The 25,759-nt window shown below is 42.9% G+C and overlaps 1 protein-coding gene and 1 long non-coding RNA gene across 6 annotated transcripts in view; one reads left to right on the top strand and one right to left on the bottom strand.

The window, feature by feature from the left end:
* ENOX1 (ecto-NOX disulfide-thiol exchanger 1) overlaps positions 1–19,403 on the top strand; it is a 687,342-nt gene extending 667,939 nt beyond the window's left edge. For all 5 annotated transcript variants that reach the window (XM_070380253.1, XM_070380256.1, XM_070380252.1 and 2 more), the window contains one exon: positions 18,458–19,403. In XM_070380253.1, coding sequence (XP_070236354.1) covers positions 18,458–18,589 — 132 coding nt within the window. In that variant the 3' untranslated portion in view covers positions 18,590–19,403. The remainder of the gene's footprint in view (positions 1–18,457) is intronic.
* Positions 5,868–25,759, bottom strand: part of LOC138990179 (uncharacterized) — a 57,699-nt gene continuing 37,807 nt past the window's right edge. The window contains exons 2-3 of the long non-coding RNA XR_011466274.1: positions 17,904–17,991; positions 5,868–6,448 (exon numbers count right to left, since the gene is read on the bottom strand). This is a non-coding gene — a long non-coding RNA (uncharacterized lncRNA). The remainder of the gene's footprint in view (positions 6,449–17,903; positions 17,992–25,759) is intronic.

Raw genomic sequence — 25,759 nt, 5'->3', positions numbered from 1 at the left:
ATCTCCCGGGTCCAGAGATCAAACTCACATCTCCTGCGCTCGCAGGTGGATTCTTTACCACCGAGCCACCAGGGAAGCCTGATGATTGGAAGAGTCTCGATATTCAGAATCATGGCACTGCCCTCCCTGTGGTCTCCCCTCACTTGGAAGGGGTTGGGCTCGAGGTACAGAAAACACTCTTGTGAATTCAGAAGAGAGGAGGAGGAGCAATACAACGTGCCTTTGTTGAAAGCAGCCTTTGAAGGGCTTCTTGGCTGTGCTTTCCTTCTCCAGTGTCATCCTTCCTGATATCACCACTACCTTTGTCTGGAGGAGTAAATGAAACACCGCCCGCACCAGTGTTCTTGGCATAGAATGAGCCCTCAAGAAATGATTCCTGTTGTTGCTATCATCCTTCCCTCGGACTGTTGACATTTCTCTCCTTCCCTTTCTAGAAACCCCAAGCGGGAAGCCTTTTGAGAAAGCAGTGGTCGCTTCACTAGAAACCCATTTGTTAGCTGTGTAATCACGGCAGGGCGCTAGTCCGACGTGCGCGCCCGTGAGGCGTGCGTGAGCCCGTGCGCGGACATCCGGGTATGGTCACTTACATGATGGTGAGCAGCTCAGGAGTTCTTGTTCCACTCTCACCCTCAAGGCAGGGTCCATCACCCCCTTGCTCAGCTGAGATCTGTGTGGTCTCCCTCACTGAGGAGAGAAGTCATACACCTGGTCTCCGGCCCTTGGATGGCGGACTTTTCCAGAAGGGGAATTCCATTTCCTCTCAGACTCGTAGTTTCATTTTAGAAGACAGCGTTACCCTCACAGAGAAAACACATGGCATCTCCTCCAGACAGCCCTCCATCTCCTGGCTCAAATGCTTAGTGGGACTGTCAAATTCTTTACTCATGTCTAAGGTAAAAAGTATCTATCTATCTATCTATCTATCTATATAAACATTCAGTTCAGTTCAGTCCAGTCGCTCAGTCGTGTCCGACTCTTTGCAACCCCCTGGACTGCAGCACGCCAGGCCTCCCTGTCCATCACCAACTCCCAAAGTTCACTCAAACTCATGTGCATCGAGTCAGTGATGCCATTCAGCCATCTCATCCTCTGTCATCCCCTTCTCCTCCTGCCCCCAAGCCCTCCCAGCATCAGGGTCTTTTCCAGTGAGTCAACTCTTCGCATGAGGTGGCCAAAGTATTGGAGTTTCAGCTTCGACATCAGTCCTTCCAATGAATACCCAGGACTGATCTCCTTCAGAATGGACTGGTTGGATCTCCTTGCAGTCCAAGGGACTCTCAAGAGTCTTATCCAACACCACAGTTCAAAAGCATCAATTCTTCGGAGCTCACCTTTCTTCACAGTCCAACTCTCACATCTATATATGACCACTGGAAAAACCATAGCCTTGACTAGACGAACCTTTGTTGGTAAAGTAATGTCTCTGCTTTTGAATATGCTATCTAGGTTGGTCATAACTTTCCTTCCAAGGAGTAAGCGTCTTTTAATTTCATGGCTACAGTCACCATCTGCAGTGATTTTGGAGCCCCAAAAAATAGTCTGACACTGTTTCCACTGTTTCCCCATCTATTTCCCATGAAGTGATGGGACCGGATGCCATGATCTTAGTTTTCTGAATGTTGAGCTTTAAGCAAACTTTTTCACTCTCCTATATATAAACATGTATTTATATAAATATAATATACATATTATATAAATATTTATACATATATTAATGTACATAAATATTAAAATAAATCCATACATAGATATTATAATATATAAATATTTATACATAAATATTAAAAACAAAATATTTATACATAAATACAAAACAAAATATTTATACATATAAAATATAAAATATACATATAAAACAAATATTTATACATAAATATAAAACATTTTAATATTTATATATAAAATTTAAATATGGCACCCCACTCCAGTATTCTTGCCTGGAAAATCCCATGGACAGAGGAGCCTGGTAGGCTACAGTCCATGGAGTCACAAAGAGTCAAACACGACTGAGTGACTTCACTTTCACTTTATATTAAAAAAAGTGTTCTGACTAAAACTCCTGGGTGCCAAGGACTGGACCAAATATTCTTTCTAACCCAGTGAGGCTGAGAGGATATTTAAGACTTTTAATCCAGAGAGCAGATTACGGCTTTAGACTGGAATCCCACAGCCCCAGAATCTTAGCAGATAGTAAATCGAGGAGTGGTTTGTCCTCTAGGTGTCCTCCAGGGCCCTGTCGTCGCATCTGCTACCAGGAGGCTCAGGACCCTGCAGGGCCGCGGCCCTGCCGCTGACATTCTCCTGCACAGTGGCCTGGTTAATCCTGCTAGTTAATCCTGGTTAGCTCCCGGCACCCACTCTGGTTAATCAGGACAAGCTGAGTGTCACAGTTCCCCCCACCCACTCCAGAGTTTTGGTGAATGTTGCATGAAGATGGGGAATTCAGCCTGGCTTCCACAGCTCGGGACGTTTGCTGACTCTGCTGAGAGGGCGCCTGCTTTTTACTATTTGTTCGTTTGGTTGTTCACCTGGCTGCGTTGAGTCTCAGCTGCAGCACACAGGATCTTCGCTGCATCGTGCAGAATCTCTTGCTGGCGGCACATGAACTCTCTAGTCGTGGCATTTGGGCTCGGAAGTTGCAGCACTTGGGTTTAGTTGCTCTGTGGCATGTGGGATCTTAATTCCCTGACCAGGGATTGAACCCAAGTCCCCTGCATGACAAGGTGGATTTTTTAACCACTAGACCACCAAGGGAAGTCCTGAGAGGGCTTTGTAGAAATTCTACTTAGCACAGTATTGTTTCCTTGAGATCAGACAGAGTCACCATCACCACTGCTGTTAAGATAACATTTCGATTCTGCCTTGCCCTGTTTTGATGGGCTTTCCTGGTGGCTCAGATGGTAAAGAAGGCATTTGCAATAATGCAAGATATCTGGGTTAGATCCCTAGGTCAGGAAGATCCCTGGAGAAGGAAATGGCAACTCGCTCCCATATTCTTGCCTGGAGAATCCCATGGACGGAGGAGCCTGGCGGGCTACAATCCATGGGGTCACAAAGAGTCAGACACGACTGAGTGACTCAGCACACACATGCAGACAGGAACAAGGAAAGCAGCTTCCGTCCAGCCTGTAGCAGAGCTGTTTTTCTTAGGAGTTCCCTGAAGGCCACAGATGAGGATATGGATGGTCAGAAATGGAAGGAGAGACAGGAATTAATTTAAGTTAGGATGGGCATGTACATTGCACAGGGGTCCCTAAAACTGTGTATCCCCAAATAGTCCATTTTCCGGTTAAATACTTTTTCTGCCCTTTTTTTTTTTTTTTTTCTTTCCTGCCTCTTCTAAACCACTCACTCTCATTTGCTCAGCTCTCTTATGTCACAAACATATGACCAAGTCAGAAAGATGCATTCAGAGGAAGACAGTGCCAGAGTGGTTGGGGGGAGATGGCTTCCTGAAGCTTTACTGAGTCAAAACTCATGCCCCGGGCACAGGCAGGTAATCTTTTCCAAACGGGCAACACTATCTTGAAAATGCTTTATGATCAATACCTAGAATATCTCATATCAGCCCAGAGCCTTTTGAGCTCACTGGCTTATCCTAAGCCTTGCAGATGTCACATCTGAGCATCAGCAGATGAATATTTTCTGTCTAACAGTGAAGAGGGGGGAAACCTCTGATCTTCCCCCAGTACTGTCTAAGAGATTCAGACCCAGTTCTCCAAGTGTCTCTGGCTCCCCACCTACATGCCAGCAGCCTCTTCCTAAAACTCATAAAGTGAACAATTTGATTCTGAGACCAGACTCGATATAATGGGGCCACAGAGGCTAATTTTTTTTAGAAAGAGCTGCCATTTGGGACATGACACCATGTTTGGTAACAGACTTGGGTGCTCATGACATGTTCCTTTCCCACCAGAGGGGAAAACCATTTGCATCTGTATACTGGAAGCATTCCTGTGAAATAGATAAAATATCTTGTCAGTTCCAAGGAGGTGCAAAATAGACCTTAATTGGAGAGCATTCTTCCCTATATGATAGCTGGACGGTAAGGTTGGAGAAAATGTTCCAAATAGTGTTTGTGAGATTGCCTACCTGAATAATCTTTTTTTTTTTTTTGTAGATTTTTTTCACTGTGGACCATTTTTAAAGTCTTTATTGAAAATTGTTGCAATATTGCTTCTGTTTTATGTTTTGGGTTTTTTTCAGCCGCAAAGCATGTGGAATCTCAGGTGGTTCAGATGTAAAGAATCTGCCTGCAGTGCGGGAGACCTGGGTTCAATCCCTGGGTCGGGAAGAGCCCCTGGAGGAGGGCATGGCAGCCCACTCCAGTATTCTTGCCTGGGGAATCCCATGGACAGAGGAGCCTTGCGGGCTACAGTCCATGGGGTTGCAAAGAGTCGGACACGACTCAGCAACTGACCCTTTCACATGGGATCTTAATTCCCCAACCGGGGCTTGAACCCAGTACCCCCTGCACTGGAAGGTGAAGTCTTCACCACTGGGCCACCGGAGAAGTCCCCCTACCTGAATAATCTTTAATATTACGTATATTCTGGTGTTCTCCTGAGTAGCCACCTGAGTGAGTGAGTGTTCTGTTGCTTAGACAGGCTATCATGAATGTGTTTTCCAGACGTCACAGCGCCTCTAGAAAAGCATGTGGCATAGGAAGGTTTGGAGGTAAGGAGACTTCCATCTGGCCGCATGAAAAGCAGAAAGGGAGTTATAACTGAAGAGGGTACCAGGGACCCAGTGACTACTTGGTTAAGTCACTGCTTTTTTTTTTTAAACTCCGTGTTTCCTATGGACAAGGCAGAACGGGGAGTGGCCAGGGTACAAAAGAAATCTAAGGAAGGACGCTGCTCTCAAAAAGCTTGTAGTCTCAATGAGCAAATGGTGTATTTATGAAGGAACTTGAGAGTCAGAGGTGAACTAATGAGATGTTCCCTCGGTAGGGTGGGCAGACAAGGAGCGCAACAGGGGTTGGAGAAGAGCAAAGTGCGTGCGGATCATGACCAGCAGGGGCGCCCGCGAGTCCGTGCTGGTTCTCATGGCTCCTCTGGGGCGCCTGAGCGGTCCTCACCACCTCTCTCCCCTTTCTCCCCTCCTTCCTCTCTCCATTTCCCTCCAGATCTTTCCTCTTCTCCTTCTGGTTCTTTCCTTCTGTTCTCTTCTTCCTGCTTTCCTGTGCTTTACCTCACACCTCCTCGCCTTCCTCCCTGATCCTCTGCCTCCCAGCCCTTTCCTTCTCTTTCCCCCAGGTCCTCACTTCCGTTTATCGTCTTTCCCTTTTCCCCTCTCCCGTTTCTTGCTGTGTCCTGCCTCCCTCCCCACCCACACTCTGCATGTCTCTCTGCGGATATTCGATATTCGCTGCAAGGCATCTGTGTGGCGTGTAGCGACACCGTGCCCTGCCCAGGGATGTGAAGGATGAGTAAGATCTCAACGTGCAGGAAAGGCTAACAGTCAGTTCATTCCACAAAAAGAAAAAAGATTTTTGCAGTTGGCTTCTCTTGACTCTCCAGCCTTGACAAAGCCTATGTGGGTGTCTCTTCAGTCCCCCAAAATGAAAACCCCTTCTCCACTGGCCTCCCTTGGCTGACTGATATGGGACACGGAGCCAACCATCCCCGATGATAAAATTTATTTATGCCTTCCTGTGTCCGTGTATACATGTGCTTAGTGGCCTGGCAAGGAGGCAGTGGGCTTGAACCAGAGTCAGCAAACCAGAAAATAAAGCAAGTACATCTTACAGATGACCTCTGCCTCTCACAAACCACCATCACGCAAGCCCCTTGGTTAGAGCCTTTATTCCTTCTCATCCTTTCTTTTCCTTCTAATTAGAGCAAATCAATCCTTTCTCAAAGAATAAACGTTAGAAAATTTTAAACAGAAGTGAGGGGGAGCCACTGACAACATCGAAGAATAAAAAGACACACAGACCCCAGTTTCCCGGAATAAAAACCAGCTGGGTAAGAGGAAATAAAAGCATCATGTTTATGACAACCCTCCCCAGTTGCCAGAGCACCAACATGTGGTGTATGGGAAAATGAGATTTCACAGTCACAGCACGTTTCTGACCTATATCATAACGCCACACGGGATTCTCTTAGCTTCGTGTATCTGATTCGTCTCATAGTATCCTTGTGAGAAAGCGAATGCGGTGCTGGAAAGCCGGGCTGGATGCAGCATCAGGAGCCCAGCGCGGAGCTCCAGCCTCTCCACGTACCAGCTGGGCCGGCAGCAGCCCTGCCCTGGACCCCAGGGTTCCATCCGTGACCCACAGGTGCTCAGGGAGAATCCCCGGCCTCAGAAGGGGTCTGGGGAAGGGAATCCTGCACACCTGGCCGGGAGATGGGTCCCTCTGGCTCTGATCGCAGCCAGTGAGCGCTGAGTGCTGTGTCTTTGTGATGATTCCATGACGCTTCCAGTTCTGAAGACCACGAAATGACTGAGAGGAAGAGAAAGGATACCGTGAAGGCAGGATCATAACGGCTGGCATGTTTTAATAAGGAAGAGAAGAAAAAAAGAATTAAAGTGAAGAAATTTGTAGGTTAACATTCTTCTTCAGCCATACACTAAAACAGAAGGACAAATTTTCTCTTGAATTTGTCTTGAAAATCCCCAAATGTCACATGTCATATAGGTTGTTTTATCAGGAAGGGAAAAGGTTTAAAAACCATCAAAATAATAACATGAAGCAGTTTCTCCTTGCTGTTTCTTCTCACATGAGATATAAACATCTTTAAGGGAATGGCTCTAGAATCTAGCTGAGCACCTTATTAGTAAATGAATTTTTTTTTCCTGGCATCAGGCTCCTTTTAATTGCTTCCCCAATACTGTTGTCCTTTGGTATCTGCAGGTGACTGGCTCAAAGAAACCCTGTGGTTACCAAAATCCACAGATGCTCAAATCCTTTATATTCACATAAAATGACTTGGTCTTTGCAAGTAACATACACAGCAACGTCCTTGCCCTATTTATTTTGTTGTGCCCAGTCTTAGCTGAGGCATGTGGGATCTTCAATCTTCGCTGCAGCACACAGGATCTTTAGTTGTGATATGTGGGATCTGGTTCCCTGACCAAGGCTCGAACCCAGGCTCCCTGCATCAGGAGCTCAGAGTCTAGCCGCTGGACCACCAGGGAAGCCCTGATCCTCTCTATACTTTTAACTATCTCTAGATTATTCACAATAATATCTCACTGTGTGTTTTTTTTTTTCTCTTGATTAGTGATGTTAAACACCTTTTCATGTATCTGTTGGCCATCTGTATGTCATCTTTGGAAAACGTTCAGATCCTCACTCATTTTTTCGATTGGATTCCTAGGTTTTTTGCTACTGATTTTGTGAGTTCTTTGTACATTGTGAATATTAACCCTTTATCAGACATATGACTTGCAGTATTTTTCCTATTCGGTAGATTGCCTTTTCATTTTGCAGAGCTTTTTATTTATTTTTTAATGGGTATTTTAGATAAGATTTCATTTGAGGTGCCTGTGCTATAATTGTATCCCTGTCCATATTATAATATTTACACCATCCTGGCTGAATCAGGCCGTTACCTTGCAGTATCAACAGCAACTGGCAGTTAACTACTTCTTTTTTTTTTTCACCACCCTAGACTCTTTACCTACTTTTTTTTTTTTTAATAGCATTTACTGCTCAGATATATTTTATTTTATTTTTAAATTTTAATTTTATTTTTAAAATTTACAATATTGTATTAGTTTTGCCAAATATTGAAATGAATCCGCCACAGGTATACCTGTGTTCCCCATCCTGAACCCTCCTCCCTTCTCCCTCCCCATACCCTCCGTCTGGGTCGTTCCAGTGCACCAGCCCCAAGCATCCAGTATCGTGCATAGTTAACTACTTCTGAAGACACCAATGGTTGTTATAATCATTTCTGGCTAACTGGTTATTCCAGCTAAGTAATCATGAGAATTTCAAATGCCAGTTTCACTACTATTTAGATGTGTGACTTCAGACAACTCACTTAACATCTCTGTACCTTAGCTTCACTGCCTACAGAATGGGTTTTTTATGTGTATTAAATGGCTTAATAGATGAAAAGCATTTACAGCAGTATCTGGCACATAGTAAGTGCTGCCTAGTGTTGGCTGCCATTTGTTTTGAGCTTAAAAGTGCGCAAAAGACCTATCACATTCTCTCAGTTTGAGATCTCCGCCACAACCTCGTGGACAGGTGAATTTTAAAGGCCTGCCCAAAACCCAGTGTTAGCGTGTGCTGGGGCAACACTGCAGCAGAAGTCCTTAGAGCATCCGATGAGTTTCCTTCCAATTCCTTTCCTGCGAGTGAGAAAATGCCCAAAGACACTTGGTGACTTAGGCAAGATGGTGGCGGTGGTTGTTCAGTCGCTCGGTCACGTCTGACTCTTTTGCAACCCCATGGACTGTAGCCCACCAGGCTCCTCTGTCCATGGGATTCTCCAGGCAAGAATCCTGAAGTCAAGTGACAGTTCCTTCTCCAGGGGATCTTCTTGATCCCACGATCGAACTGACATCTCCTGCTTGGCAGGGAGAATCTTTACCGTTGAGCCAGCCTGGAAGCCAGGCAAGATGGTAAAGCAGGTTAATGGTCATTCGTGACTGGAAAGTGAACTTCTGCGTCTGCATTTCTTCCTTCTAGCAAGTGAACGGCTGATTTGCCTGTTTAGATAACTTTTTGATGAGACAGTGCACTTGAAGCACGGACCCAGTCTCAGGACGTGGTGCCGCCTCTCCACTGCCTCTTGCCGACCTCTGCTTCCTTTGTGGTTGAAGTCTAGGCTCAGGTCAGAAGCTACCATAGGAGACAACGTGTTGCTGCTTTTCAGCACAGAGTTTGACCCACCAGTCACCGAAGACCTGATGTGAGCATGCAGGATTCGATCAGCATTGCTGAAATTCGGATAGAGAGAGAAATTGAACCTGTGCCAGGCCCTGTGTTACATTTTACACACAATCCTAATAATAACACTACTCTCCACAGTGGCTGTACCAACTTACATTCCCATCAGCAGTGTGGGAGGGCTCCCTTCTGTCCGCACCTTCTCCAACATTTGTTATTTGTAGTTTTTTGAATCATGGCCATTCTGACCAGTGTGAGGTGATACTTCATTGTAACTTTGATTTGCATTTCTCTAATTAGTGATGTTGAGCGTCTTTCCATATACCAATTGTCCATCTGTACTTCTTCTTTGGAGAAATATCTGTTTAGACCTTCTGCCCATGTTCCGATTGGGTTGTTGTTTACTACTATTAGATGAGCTGTTTGTGTCTTTTCTGAATTAAGCCCTTGTCGGTCACATTGTTTGCAAATATTTTCCCCCATTCTGTATGTAGTCTTTTCATTTTGTTTATAGTTTCCTTTGCTGTACAAAAGCTTTTAAGTTTAATTAGGTCCCACTTGCTTTTATTTCTATTGTATTGAGAGATTAAGCTAAGAAAACATCGGTATAATTTATGTCAGAAAATGTTTTGCCTGTATTCTTCCTAGGATTTTTATGGTGTCATTTTGAGTTTATTTTTGCATACGGTGTGAGAGAGGTGTGAGGGAGTGATCTGACTTCATGGATTTATATGCAGCTGTCCAGCTTTCCCAACACCACTTGCTGAAGAAACTGTCTTTCCTCCCTTACAGTCTTGCCTCCTTTGTCGAAAATTGACCACAGGTGTGTGGGTTTATTTCTGGGCTGTTATCCATGTCTGTTTTTGTTTATCCATGTCTATTTCTGTTATCCATGTCTACCATACCATTTTGATTATTGAAGCTTTCTATTGTCTTGGGCAAACTGCAGGAGATGGTGAGGAACAGGGAGGCCTGGCATGCTGCAGTCTATGGGGCTGCAAAGAGCAGGACACCACCTGGCGATGAACAGCTACTGCTGCCTGAAATCTAGGAGGGTTAATCTTCCTGCTTTGTTCTTTTCCCCAAGGGTTGCTTTGGCAATTCCGAGTCTTTCATGGTTCCATATAGACTTTAGGATTCTTTGTTCTGTGGGTAATTTGACAGGAATCATATTAAATCTGCAGATTGTCTTGGACAGTATGCCTTTTTAATCATCCTGATTATTAATAAAACCCTAGAGCATGTGGTATCTTTCTGTTTCTTTGAATCATCTTCAATTGTCTCATTATTCTCAGCATGTAAATCTTTCACCTCCTAAGTCAGGTTTATTCGTAAGTATTTTTTATATGATTTTTTCAAAGGGATTTTTGTTTTTTACTTTCCCTTTCTGATATTTCATTGTTAGTGCAAAGTAAAAAAATGCAACAGATTTCTGTACATCAATTTGTATTCTGCTGCTGCTAAGTCACTTCAGTTGTGTCCGACTCTGTGTGACCCCATAGACGGCAGCCCACCAGGCTCCTCCGTCCCTGGGATTCTCCACACAAGAACGATGGAGTGGGTTGCCATTTCCTTCTCCAGTGTGTGAAAGTGAAAAGTGAAGTCACTCGGTCGTGTCCAACTCTTAGTGACCCCATGGACTGGCAGCCCACCAGGCTCCTCCATCCATGGGATTTTCCAGGCAAGAGTACTGGAGTGGGGTGCCATTGCCTTCTCCTGTATTCTGCTACTTTATTGTATTATTTTATTAATTTTAGTCATTTTTGTGTGGTCTTTTTAGGGTTTTCTATATATAGCATCATGTCATATGCATATAGTGACAGTTTGACATCTTTTCTCCCAATTTGGATACATTTTATTTCTTTTGTCTGTTGTGGCCTTGGAAGGAAAGTTATGACCAACCTAGACAGCATATTAAAAACCAGAGATATTTCTTTGTCAACAAAGGTCCATCTAGTCAAGGCTATGTTTTTTCCAGTAGTCATGTATGGATGTGAGAGTTGGACTATAAAGAAAGCTGAGTGCAGAAGAATTGATGCTTTTGAACTGTGGTGTTGGAGAAGACTCTTGAGAGTCCCTTGGACTGCAAGGAGATCCAACCAGTCCATTCTGAAGGAGATCAGTCCTGGGTGTTCATTGGAAAGACTGATGTTGAAGTTGAAACTCCAATATTTTGGCCACCTGATGCAAAGAGCTGACTCATTTGAAAAGACCCTGATGTTGGGAAAGATTGAGGGCAGGAGGAGAAGGGGACGACAGAGGATGAGATGGTTCGATGGCATCACCAACTCAATGGACATAGGTTTGGGTGAACTCTGGGAATTGATGATGGACAGGGAGGCCTGGCATGCTGTAGTTCATGGGGTTGCAAAGAGTTGGACACGACTGAGCGGCTGAACTGAACTGAACTGTGGCTAGAACTTACAAAACTATGTTGAATAGAAGTGGTGAGACTGTATATATCCTCCTTGTCTTGTTCCTGATCTGAGAGGAAATGCTTTCAAGAGTTTCACCACTGAGTATGATGTTAGCCGTGGGTTTGTCATAAATGGCCTTTATTATGTTGAAGCATGTTCCGTCTGTGCCCACTTTCTGGAGAGTTTTTATCATAAAAGAAGGCTGAATTTTTTCAAAATGTTTTTCTGCACTTATTGATATCATGTGGTTTGTATTCTTCAATTTGTTAATAAGTTATTGACCACAGACATATTATTACACAACGTTATTGAGATATTTTAATGTTCATTTGCATAACAATCACCAGCAACAGGTGTTAGTCCCTGCAAAAATCCCCCAGGCAATAATGTATTAATATGGTATATCATACTCATCCACACTGTGGATATTGAAAAACCCTCGCATCCCTGGGATAAATCCCATTTGATCATAGTGTATGATCCTTTTAATGTACTGTTGGAGTTGGTTTGCTAGTATTTTCTTGAGGATGTTTCCATCTCTGTTCATCGGTGATACTGGCCGATAATCTTCTCTTCTGTGGTATCTTTGTCTAACTCTGGTATCAGGTTGATAGTGGCCTTGTAGAATGAGTTCAAGAGTGTTCCCTTCTTGAAATTCTTTGGACAAGTTTCAGAAGAACAGGTATTAACTCTTCCAAAGTGTCTGAAAGTAGTCTGTGAAGCCACCTGCTGCTGGACTTTTGTTGTTGAGAATTTTTAAATTACTGATTCAATTTCAGTAGTGGTAATTGGTCCATTATTTTCTATTTCATCCTGGTTCAGTCTTCGGAGATTTTCTTTTGACTTTCTATGAATTTGTCCATTTCTTCTAGTCTGTACATTTTACAGGTGTAGGGCTTCGAAGGTGGCTCAGCTGGTCAAGAACCCACCTGCCAATACAGGAGACGTAAGATACAAAGGTTCGGTCCCTGGGTTGAGAAGATCCCCTGGAGAAGGGCACGGCAACCCACTCCACTATTCTTGCTTGGAGAATCCCATGGACAGAGGAGCCTGGGTGGGCTACAGCCCTTAGGGTCACACAGAGTCAGACATGACCAAGGTGACTTCGCACACAGTAACTTGTAACAGTCCTTTATGACCGTCTGTATTTCTGTGCTGACAGTCTGACTTCTCCTTTTTCATCTCTGATGTTATTGACCTGCGTGCCCTCTCTTTTTTTCTTGATGAATCTGCCAAAAGGTTTATCAATTTTGTTTATTCAAAGAACCAGCTTTTAGTTTGATCTTTTCTGTTGTGTTTGTAATCTCTATTTCATTTATTTCTGATCTTATTTCTTTCCTCCTACTAGCTTTAGGTATTGTTTGTTCTTCTTGCTTCCTGATGTAAGACTGTATTGCTATAAACGTCCCTCTTAGAACGGCTTTTGCTGTGTCCCATAGGTTTTGAATCATCGTGCTTTTGTTTTCATTTGTATCTAGGTATTTTTTTATTTCTTTTTTTATTTCTTCAGTGATCCATTGGTTGTTTAGAAGCATCTTGTTTAGCCTCCACATGACTGTGTTTCCAGCTTCTTTTTTTTGGTAATTGATTCTAATCTCATAGTGCTGTGCTCAGAAAAGATGCTTGATATGATTGCAATTTTCTTAAATTTACTGAGGTTTACTTTGTGCCAAGCCTGTGATCAGTCCTAGAGAATGTTCCATGTGCACTTGAGAAGAATGTGTATTCGATTGCTTTTGAATGAAATGCTCTTTAAATATCAACTAAGTCCAATTGGTATAAATGTGTCCTTTAAGGCCTGTACTTCCTTATTGGTTTTCTATCTGGATGATCTGTCCAGTGATGAAACTGGAGTGTTAAAAGCCCCCAGCCATTATTATGTTGCTATCAGTTTCTCCTTTTATGTCTGTGAACATTTGCTTTATATATCAAGGTACTCCTATGTTGGGTGCGTATATATATAGTTACAACTGTTGTATCTTCTCTTGGATTGATCCCTTGATTGTTATGTAGTGTCCTTCTTTGTCTCTTGTAACATGCCTTTTATTTTAAAGTCTATTTTGTGCAATACGAGTATTCCTACTCTAGCTTTCTTTTGATTTCCATTTGCATGGAATATCTTTTTCCATCCCCTGACAGTCTGCATGTGTCTCTAGGTCTGAAGTGGGTCTCTTATAGACAGCATATATATGGGTCTTGTTGTATTTAGCCAGTCTGTATCTTTTGGTTGGATCCTTTTATCTATTTACATTTAAGGTAGTTATTGATATGTATGTTCTTACTGCCATTTTGTTAATTGTTTTGGATTTGTTTTTGTAGGTCTTTTTCCTTCTTTTATTCTCTTATCCTATGATTTGATGGATATCTTTGCTGTTGTGTTGGGATTCATTTTTCTTTTTTGCCTAAAAATATATATTATAGTTTTTTACTGGCAGTTACCATGAGGTTTTGATATATAGCATTCTGTGTACACACACACACATGTATATATACATACACATGATTATTTTAAATTGCTGATCTCTTAATTTCAAATGCATTTCAAATATCCTGCATTTGTACTCTCCTCTCCTGTTACTAGTTTAGATATAGTTGTGTGTGGATGATTTCCTACCTTTACCGTTGTCTGCCTTTACTGGTGAGCTTTCCCATTTCATAATTTTCTTGTTTCTAGTTGTGGCCTTTTCCTTTCCACCTACTGGAGTTCTTCTGGCATTTCGTGTAGAGCTGGTTTGGTGGTGCTGAGTTCTCTTGGCATCTGCCTGTCTGTACAGCTTTGGATTCCTCTGTCAAATCTGAATGAGTGCCTTGCTGGGTAGAATTTTCTCAGTTGTAGCTTTTTCCATTCATCACTTTAATTATATCATGCCACTCCCTTCTGACCTGGAGTTTCTGCTGAAAAAAATTAGCTGATAACCTTATGGGGATTCCTGTGTATGTTATTTGTTGCTTTTCTCTTGTTGACTTAATATTTTTGTCAGTTTGATTAGTATACATCTTGGTATGTTGTTCGTCCTCGGGTTTATCCTGCCTGGGACTTTCTTACTGGATTTGGGTGACTGTTTCCTTCCCCATGTTAAGGAAGTTTTCAACTATTCTCTTTTTGAATATCTTCTCAGGCCCTAAGCCTTCTGGAACCCCGATCATGCAAACATTAGTACATCTGATGTTGTCCCAGAGATCTCTTAAACTGTCCTCTTTTCATTATCTTTTTTTTTTTCTTTATTCTATTCTGTGGCAGTGATTTCCATGACTTTCTTCCAGCTCACTTATCCGTTCTTTTGCCTCGTTTTTTTCTGCTATTGATTCTACTTTTTTCATCTCAGTTACTGTATTCATCGACTCTTGTTCTTTATATTTTCTAGCTCTTTATTAAAAATTTGTAACTTCTCACTCTGCATTCATTCTTTCCCTGAGTTCTTGGGTCATCCCTACCGTCATTACTCTGAACTCTTTCTTGCGTGGATTGCCTATCTCCAGGTCACTTAGTTGTCCTTCTATGGTTTTATCTTGTTTCTTCATCTGAAACATATTCCTCTACCATCTCACGTCTCAATTTCTAACTGTATGCTGTAACAACAACTCAGTCACTCAGTCATGTCTGACTCTCTGTGACCCCATAGACTGCAGCACACCAGGCTTCCCTGTTCATCATCTCCCTGAGTTTACTGAAACTCATGTCCATCGAGTCAGTCATGCCATCCAACCATCTCATCCTCTGTCACCCCTTCTGTCCTCAGTCTTGCCCAGCATCAAGGTCTTTTTCCAGTGAGTTGGCTTTTCACATCAGGTGGCCAAATATTGGAGCTCCAGTTTAGCAGCACATTTTTATGTAAGTGGAAAGTTATGTTTCTCGACTTTGGAGAAGTGGCATTGTATAGGGGCTGTCCTTCATGTCCTAGCAGTACACACCCCCTCTTGTCCAAGGGCCAGGGACCAGCTGGTCCCAGGGTAGGCTCTGGTCTGCATTTGCTGACTGAGTTTCACGTGTTGCTGGATTGTAGTTCTCTTGCTTCGGGGTGTCTTGCCCGAAGGTGAGGCTGGTCTAGAGGTTTATCCAGGCTTCCTGATGGGAAGGGCTGGTACATGCCCACTGGTGGGTGGGGCTGTGGCAAGGGGCGAGTCTAAAGGTGGCTGGGGGCTCAGGAAGTCTTTAGGCAGCCAGTCTGCTGATGGGAGGGGCTGTGTTCCCACCTTGGTGGTGGTTTGGCCTGAGGTGTCCCAGCACCAGAGCCTACAGGCTTTTGGGTGGGGCCAGGTCTTGGTTCCAAAATGGCAGCCTCCAGGAGAGCTCGCACAGATGAACTGTCCCCAGCACTTCTGCCACCAGTGTCTGTGTCCCCACAGTGAGCCCCACCACCCCCTGCCTCCCCCAGGAGACCCTCCAAGACCAGCAGGTAGGTCTGGCCCAGGCTCTTACAAAGTCACTGCTTTGGCCCTGGCTCTTGGCGTACACGAGACATCGTGTAGCCCCCCAAGAGCGGACTTGCTGTTTAGCCCAGTCCTGCGGAACTTCTGTGCTCAAGCACTAGTGGCTTTCATAACCAAATGCTCTGGGCATGCCGCCTCCTAAGGCCAGAACCCAAGGCTAAGGAGTCCGACTCAGAATTCTCACTCTTGTGGGAGACCTTCTGCTGTGTATTTCTTCTCCAGTTTGTGGGTCACCCACCCAGGGGGCATTGGGATTCGACTATATCACACGTGCACCCCTCTTACCTTTTTGTTGAGTTTCTTCTTTACATCTTTGGATTAGAATATCTTTTTTGGTAGGTTCAAGTCTTTTTTATCAGTGGTGGTTCAGCAATGGGTTGGGATTTTGGTGTGCTTATGTGAGGAAGTGAGCTCAAGTGCCTTCTATTCTGCCATCAGCATGATGAATAAACTCTTTATCAGTAGGCACAACAGCACCCCTTCACAGTGATGATAATGAAGTCTAATTGTACATCCATTACAGAACTGTCTTCAGCACTAACAGGGCAACTTCTGGGGCTCTGAGTGATGCAGGATGCCCCAGCAACACTGGCAGGGGTCCTTGTCCAGGTTCTAGAAGCTGTCTGTGTTCCCTGAATTATGGCTCTCTACCTCTCTCGACTTCCCTGGTGACTCAGACGGTAAAGTATCTGTCTACAATGAGGGAGACCCGGGTTCAATCCCTGGGTCGGGAAGATCCCCTGGAGAAGGAAATGGCACCCCACTCCAGTATTCTTGCCTGGAAAATCCCATGGACAGAGGAGCCTGGTAGGCTACAGTCCATGGGGTCACAAAGAGTCAGACACGACTGAGCGACTTCACGTTCACTTTTACCTCTCTCTTCAAAGTCAGCCATGGCAAGATGGACTTCCTACTAACCATGCATCCATCTAGTTTGATCCAATATTTTGTGTTAAATTTTGTATCTGTTATTCATCAAAGATATGTGCTCAGACGCTAAGTTGTGTCTGACTCTTTGCAACCCCATGGCCTGCAGCCCACCAGGCTCCTCTGTCCATGAGATTCTCAGCAAGAATATAGAGTGGGGTGCCCTTTCATTCTCCAGGGAGTCTTCCCAACCCAGGGACTGAACCTGCATCTCTTACGTCTCCTACACTGGCAGGGAGATTTACCACTGGCACCACATAGGAAGCCCCACATAGTGGCCTATCATTTTTTTGACATTGGTATCAGGTGATGGTGGCTTCCTATAACAACTTTGGGAATATTCCTTCTTCCGTCTGTTGGAAGAGTTTGAGAAGAATCCGTGTAGTTCCTTTGTGTGTTTGGTAGAATTCCCCAGTGAAGCCATCTGGTCCTGGACTTTCGTTTGCAGGGAGTTTTTTGTGTTTTTTGTTTTTTTAATTACAGATTCTATTTCACTTCTAGTGATCTATCTGTTCAAAATATCTATTTCTTCTTGATTCAGTTTTGGTGGGTTGTATAGTTTCTAGAAACGTATCCATTTCTTATAGGTTGTCCAACTTGTTGGCATATGATTATTCCTAGTATCCTCTTACACTTTTGTATTCTGTGGTATCAGTTGTTTGGTCTCTCTTAATTGTTAACTGGGAAGTATCCAAGGTGGCACTACTGGTAAAGAACCCACCTACCAATGCAGGAGACATGAGGAGGCGGGTTCAATCCCTGGGCCAGCAAGATCCCCTGGAGAGTCCCCATGGGCAGAGGAAGCTGGCAGACTACAGTCCACCGGGTCACAAAGAAGCTGGGCACAACTGAAGCAACTTAGGACACACAGAGTATCTGTACAGTGATTGCACCATGAAAAAAGAATGTCTTATTTGCCGAGCATTTCTGAATGTCCAAAGCTGTGCTAAGCCTGTAGTCTGCACACATCTTTACTGAATGTTGTTATTCCCCCTTTCTGTGACTTACGGAGACTATCTTGGTAGGGCCATTTTTAGCTCATAACAATAGAATGATACAAAATTTAAACAAATTCAGGATCCCAGTCAACTTTCTATCTGAGATCCCTATATATATATATGGCATGGATTAGGATGCAAACAGGAAAATAAGAGCAATGGCTGTGTTAGAGTAGAAAGATTGTGGTTGTTCCAATCTTTAAGAAAAAATGAATTATTGATATAAAAATATATGTAATAAAAATTGGGAGAAGAAAAAAAAATTGCATTTAAAAAACTTACCTGGGTTTTATGACTAGACATTGAGACTTTTATTGCTGTGGGTGCTGAGTTTCATTTTTATTCCTAAAGCTATGTGGTCTTCTGGCCCCTGTGAAAGTTAAGAGAAGGAAGTTAGGGTGACAGGACATCTACCCACCGGTCCTCTGGTCCTCACTGAGCCAGACAGCAGAGCTGCCCTTTGGATCAGAGGACTGTGGTTCTCCAGAAGTGGTGATCAGTTTGCGCTGAGCTATCTTAAATCTCCCCCCATCTCCTTTTTAGATCAAGGCAGGGCTGCTCAGACATCACGCTGCCAGTAAGGCAGTCATCCATATGAAGAGTGAACCTGGAACTTTCCACCTGCTTATCCCATGCCCCTCTCCTAACAGCTGCCCAGGAAACGATGCAGCGAATCACTCTCAGCCCTTTATCTCGCGCTCCTTCTGTAAAGACCTTACTTGCCAAGCGGAAAACCGCACGCTTGTCTCATTTGGGAAAGCGCGTCCTTACTCAGCCCCCTGCCTCCTGTAAGATGAGTTCCCCTCCCAAAAGTGACTTTTCTTCCTTTCTAACAGATATCTGCAAACGAAATCGAAATGCTTTTGATGAGGTTGCCACGCATGTTTAAGCAGGAATTCACAGGCGTGGGAGCAACGCTGGAAAAAAGGTGGAAGTTGTGTGCCTTCGAAGGAATTAAAACTACCTAACTGTGAAGAGCGATGAAATCTCTGGGTGAAACCGCCTGAACCCGGCCAGGGCTGTGCCGCTTGAGCCCAGGAGGTTTGGGGCAGGTCCAACAAGGGACCTTTATGGAGCCGGCAGAGCCTGACTGTAGTTACATCTGTGGCGTTCTCTTGTGAGTGGAAATGTAATTGTGTACCAGTTCCCTAAAACAAAGCTTCATACTGTGACAGATCTGTTTGCTATGAAAACCAATGATTCCACAGTCATAGTGATGGCAGAACCCTAAAATATGCTACATTTGAGACTAGCTCACCAAGGAGACTATTTAAATAATGGTGTAGCAATGGTCGTTGCTAGGCTACAAAGCTGTATATGTAATGTATAGCTGAAATCATTCAATGACATTTTCCTGAAAGTCTTTCTGTTTTAGTAAAAAAAGAAGAAAGAAAAAAAGTAATTTTACAGTAAGGAAAAAAAATCATACCAAAAGAAAACTTGAATATGTGTCTGAACAGTTACTGCATTTTGTAAATTAAGTTATATGCTGTTCTAGGGACTTTTTTGCCTTATTGAAGAGGCAGAAAATGTGATGGGACTCCTTGAGAATGCTTTACCAAGAATATTATTTTTCTAATGTAACAATCCTCCATCATACATTCTTTTAACATGGACTGCATAACGATTTTCATAAAATGTAAATAAAAGATGAACTAGTGCTCCTGTGTTGTACTTGGTATGTAACATTCAGGTTTATGCATCAAAATAAACATTCAGTAAATATTGCTGTTACAAATTTTATAGCAAAGATATTAATTTTTTTCAATAAATATGACTTCTACCATATTGGTTTTGCAAATTATTCTTTGATATATTTTAAGAAATATTGGTCACATTATTCAATCCCATCTCATAGCCCATTATTTTTAAATGACTAAATAAATGCGTAAGTGACATGAAGAGACAAAACATTTCAGACAGCAATATATAAAAATCATAAAGTAGAAAGTACTCAGAAAAGATTATATAGCGTTAAAATGGGTATTATTTGAAAATACCAAGATATGACAGCCAAATATAATCAACATAAATTTTATGTTTGTTTTGTGTCCTCGTGCATAGAAACAAAGTAGCCAGTTACTTACTATTATTAATTCCTGGGTTTATTTGTATGTTTTCCAGAAAACATACAAGTTAGAAAAAGAATTAAAAAATTCACACGTCAACAATTTAGGTTTCCCTTCTTTAAATGTAAGTAGAATAGAGCTTTCAATTGTGTTTCCCTCCTGTTTCCTTACATGAGAATCACAAAAAAACAAGTATTCAAGATACTGATTGATTTTAAATGAAACATTTTTTAGGAAGACAGCTGAACAGTGAATGTTATTTAAAATTCCAAAAAGACATTCATAATTTCCTACTGGACATTATTGTCCTCCGGCTCTTTTTATTGAGTCCTGATAAATGAAGATTCTTATTCATGCCTCGCATAAATATCTACACATATGTTATATTCAGGCTTAGTGCTAACACCATGAATATGCAGCTGAATAAGAAAGGAACCCCTCACCACCCCAACCAATGAACTCAGAATTCAATGGGGAAAATAAATTTTCCCAAAAGTGTCTATATGATGCGAACCATGTGACAGGAAAGATTTGATAATGGAGCCATGATCCAACCTAAATATCAATGTCATATCAATGCCGAAACACTTGAGGTCTCTTCACTGCCATCTGTGAATGCCCACCACCACCGTCATCCTGACATGTTTAGGTCAGGAGGCAAATAAGGATACAGCAATCCGAAAGGGGACCTCCTTATTTACAGATAAGGTTACCATAAAATAGAGGACCTAAGAGGCTCACCTGAAAAAGAATTAGAAGAGACAAATTCAGTCAAGTGGCAGTTAAAGACAACTTCTAGCAGGGGCCCAAAGGAAAGTACCATAACCTAGACCATCTGCAAGCTGAAACCTGGTCAACGTTTCCAAGTGTGCATTCATACTTTCAAGTGTTGCCCACAGTCACTTTAGCCTGAGGATACACTGCACAGGGCAGACCCCAACTTAGGGCTTCTGCTCAGGAGAAGGAGCTGGCATGACCTTATATTAGATCTGAGATAAGACACTGCTTTCTAACTTCAATTATGTGAATAACTTATTTTTGCCAGGAAAAAAAAACAAACTTCTGAATTATTTCACATGCATGCTGGTTTCAGACAGGACTTTAGAGGTCACCTGGGGAAGGAAATGGCGTTGGTACTTCTGAGGGGCGTCTTCCTGTCATCCCATCCTCCCTAATCCTCGGGATAATCCTATTAAAAAGGACAGTGTTATTGTCCTCATTTGTCACACAAGGAGAAGGAGGCTCACACGTGCTAACAATCTGGCCAAATTTGCATGGTTAGACAATTCTGAATACAGGGTTTGAAACCAGGACCCAGTGACTCCAAAACACATTGTTCTTTTTACCATGCCACGCTTCTCAATCTGTCCCCACTCCTCCCATGAGCTCAGTGCTCACCCAGGGCCTTCAGACCTCCGCTTTTGCTCTCCTTTATTCTCCATCCCCTGTACATGCATACAGGTGGGAAGACCTTTATCTCCTAAACCCACCCAGTAACAAATCATCATTCTTGGATTCTGAGAAGCAGCAAAATGTTGAAAGTTTGGAAATCCTGTTACCTGGGCCCGATGGGTCTTTCTGGATTGCTTTCTCACTGCTCCCCTAAATAAGACTAATAAGTTTTTGTCTATCGGCTTTTGTTCATATCTATCTATCCAAAGAGAAATACTTTACCTGAACCTGCCTTCCAATACAGGAGATGTAAGAGACTCAGGTTTGATCCCTTGGTCAGGAAGATCCCCTGGAGAATGAAATGGCAACCCACTCCAGTATTCTTGCCTGGAGAATCCCGTGGACAGAGGAGCCTGGCGGGCTACCGTCCAGGGGGTCGCAAAGAGATGGATACAACTGAAGTGGCTGAGTCTGTATGCATGCACTACTCGTCACAATTCTACACAGCTTTAAGAGGAAACACAAAGCCTCTCTCCTCAGCCGTGAAACTTTTCTCCATCCCCCAGAAGTCTGCCTCTGCATGACCATTATCCATGTGGACGATTTCTTCAGGCACTGACTCCCCAGCAGTCTTTGCCTCATCTCCCCATTAGATCACAGGCTCTTTGAGGGATCCAAGCCTGTCTCATTTACTTTGAATATTTCTCAGAGTGATGTTACTTATAAATATTTAGAACGCAAGACAGAGAAAGAACCAAGATGTTTTTCTGCCTCCAGAGATCAGTTTGCTTAGACACAAAAGAAAAAAATTACAAAATATTTTAAAAGGCTGCAAATATTTTAGATCCTAGATTCCAAGACAGAAAATGTGAGCAATAATATACTGTATGCTATGGAAATACAAGAAGCAACCCAATTCCTTCTTAAGGTTGAAACCCAGATCGATTAGCAACTCTTCGATGAAGCCCTGGTCTCCAGGATCCTCTTCTGGTTCCCACCACTACTGCAGTAAGTTCCCACTGCGGCCTGAGTTCTGTATTGTAACCCTTCATGGACGGAGCTGTCTCTCCCACGTCCTGCAGGCTGGAGACCTCCCTTACTCAACCCTCTATGAGTAAGGGTTGACACAGACCGCAGACTGACATGACACACCATGAGTTTTAGGCATTTATTGACTGAACGGACCCAATGAATGAAAGAAAAGCCCACACAGGAATTTTCTGAATTTGTTGAATCAAATCATATTGAGGTATTAGGCCCAATAAAGAATAAAGGCCAGAACTTTCTTCTTCTCAGCTGTAAGATCCTGGCAGAAGTCTTCTTTTTTAACACATTATTGACCAGAGACATTTTAATACATCTTTTGGTACACCTGAATGTTACTGACTGTACACATTTAAATATTCACTTACATAACAAATTACCACAGGCATTAGTTTCTGCAAAAATCCCCTGTACCTGCATACATGTAATATGGCAGGAATATGTTAAAATTTTTTATTGTGGGAAAATACACATAACGTTTATACTTTTAACCATTCATAATTGTATAAATCAGTGGCATTAAACACATTCACAGTGGTGACACAGCTAGTCACCACTGTATAACTTTTTCATCATCCTCAACAAAAACTGTAATACACCCATTAAACAATAACTCCCTATCCCCCTCCTTCCAGCCCCTGGTAGCCTCTATCCTACGTTATGTCTCTTTGAATGTACAGTCTCACGTATTTCACCTAGCTGAATGTCTTCCAGATTCATCCATAGCATGTGTCAGAATTTCATTCCTTTCTGAAGCTGAATAATACTTTGTTGTATGAGAACTCTTCTTGCTGGCTTAAGTACCTGTTATCTACTGCAGCAAGGAAAAGTCCCTTGTCTACGTTTGAAAGTACTTAAGTACTTTTAGTAAATACCACATCAAAAACAACATTTGCAAGTGTAGAGAAGTTTGCTTCCATCTAGATAAACCTCATTTTCATTGAGGGTAATAAAAATGAAATGACAAAAGTAGAAAATGTTGGCAGTAATTGTGTAGAAAAAGACTGTTTCAACAAATATCCATGCAACAAATGTGATATGTGACGAGTTATTTTCTCTTGGTAAGGGTTGGAGATGTTTCACTTTGAGGGTTTTTTTTTTAATCCATTTTCTAAAAATGGATGCTGTGTTTCACTCAATATAAGACATTTTATCCCAAAACCGTAAGAACTATTTTACCATCATACTCATAGTTTCTCCTCATAAACTGAGAAAATAGAGAGATGTTCGAGTCCTAAAATCTCCTAGCTTGGCTCACTTTACACCAACGTGGTAAAAGGCTCACATGTATATTCAGTCAGTCTGTCTGTCATTAGTATCTGAATAAACTACAGCTTTCACAAGCAGCATACCAAACAAACATTTCAGAGCTAAACAACTTACTATGAATGTGTTTCTATATTAGATCACTAAAAAGTTTGTGTTTCTTGTTCCACCAACTCCGGTTCCCCTCTTCTGCTCTCAGAAAGTGGATCTTCTTTGAAAAATGTCTGGGCTTCAAACACCTGACCGTTTCTCATACTAGGGGAGTGTTGAGCCGGTGTGGAGTCGAGTCCAGCCCCAGCTACGTTACTTAACCCCAGGGAGGTGCTAGCCCACATTCGTGATACAGTAATGTTAACACCTATGTCAGAGGATCACGGTGATTGATTCAGTAAGACAGCATGCATAAAGCACCCAGATCGGAGCCAGGGAGACTGAAGTCACTGGTTTCTTCAAAAACTGAACTTCAGGGTGACCCTGTGGCTCAGTGGTAAAGAATCCGCCTGCCAATGCAGGAGCCACGGGTTCGATCTCTGATCAGGCAAGATTCCACACGCCATGGAGCAACTAAGCCCGTGGGCCACAACTACTGAGTCTGTTCTCCAGAGGCCAGGAGCCACAACTACTAAGCCTGTGTGCTGCTGCTACTGCAGCCTGCACGCCCTGGAGCCCGTCCTCGCAACAAAAGAAGCCACTGCAACGTGAAGCCTGCACACCGCAGCTAGAGAGTAGCCCCCAGTTGCTGCAAGTAGAGAGAAGCCCACACAGCAGCGAAGACCCAGATCAGATCAGATCAGTTCAGTCACTCAGTCGTGTCCGACTCTGCGACCCCATGAATCGCAGCACGCCAGGCCTCTCTGTCCATCACCAACTCCCGGAGTTCACTGAGATTCACGTCCATCGAGTCAGTGATGCCATCCAGCCATCTCATCCTCTGTCGTACCCAGCACAGCCTAAATACATTTTAAAATTTTTTTAAAAACTTACCCCAGTTTAAAACACAGAACACAGAAACTTTATATACATCATCCCAAGCAAAGTAGGCAAGCCCCTTTCCCTGCTATTTGTCTATTCCTGCCCTTAGGGATAACCAGCCAATAATATATTTCTAAATATAAGAATAAAATAAGACAAATAATAGTATAAAACAGATATAGTCATCATCCCCACAAATAGTCTATTAAATATGTACAAATGTAAAATCAACATAAGGAAAATAATTGGAACTCTGGGATTCTCCAGTACTCTTGCCTGGAAAATCCCATGGACAGAGGAGCCTCGTAGGCTGTAGTCCACGGGGTCGCAAAGAGTCAGACACGACTAAGTGACTTCACTTTCACTTTTCACTTTCATGCATTAGAGAAGGAAATGGCAACCCACTCCAGTGTTCTTGCCTGGAGAATCCCAGGTACAGAGGAGCCTGGTGGGCTGCTGTCTGTGGGGTCGCAGAGTCAGACACGACTGAAGTGACTTGGCAGCAGCAGCCTACAAAGAAAGGAGGTCAGTCACATTCAACTCTTTGTGACCCCATGGACTGTATCCCATATCAGCTTCCTCAGTCCATGGAAGTCTCTGGGCAAGAATACTGGAGTGTGTAGCCACTCCCTTCTCCAGGGGATCTTACTGACCCCAGGATCAAACCCAAGTCTCCTGCATTGCAGGCAGATTTTATACCATCTGAACAACCAGGGAAGCCCCCTAACCTGCCAAGACTTTGCAATGCTTATATGCAAATAGGCAGTCATCATCACAGTGACCCTCAGCCAGGAGAACATCTAGAACCAGAATTCTTTGTAGCAACTCCCTTTTTACTTATTTGGTTTATTTCCAACAAACAGTAATCAGGGTCATATACATTCAACTGTGAAGACATTGTATGGCTCTGGACAACTGCCATTTTGAACGATGATCAACTAGGTATACAGTATGCAAGGATTAAATAAAGTATTAATTATGTTCTCTTTAACCCAGCAGAAACATGGTCAAGAAAAATTATAGCTGTAGCTGGAACATGCCATAGTATTATTTTAAGAGAACATACACATCTATTATAGTTGCTGAGAGAGTCAAAGTAAAGGACTCCAGTAAATCTAGTAATTACAGACGAGTTGTGTTAATAAAATTAGCTGTTCGGGTCCAGAATTTTAACTCTCTTTGCCTGCTCTCAGAACCATGGAGATACACAAACAATAAAGCTCAGACGTTTCAACTGCCCATTTCACCTCTTACATAATGTACATTTATTGTACAGAGCTATGTAATGGAACGTTCTTACTTCGTGGGAAAAACAGACTCATAAAAAGAAATTGCAAACATTTTACAGAAAAATGGTACTTTTCTAGACAAAGCAAGAAAGTGGTTAATGTACAA

The sequence above is a fragment of the Bos mutus genome, chromosome 12 (assembly GCF_027580195.1).
Source record: "Bos mutus isolate GX-2022 chromosome 12, NWIPB_WYAK_1.1, whole genome shotgun sequence".
Taxonomy (NCBI): domain Eukaryota; kingdom Metazoa; phylum Chordata; class Mammalia; order Artiodactyla; family Bovidae; genus Bos; species Bos mutus.
This window is presented reverse-complemented; position numbering and strand designations above follow the sequence as displayed.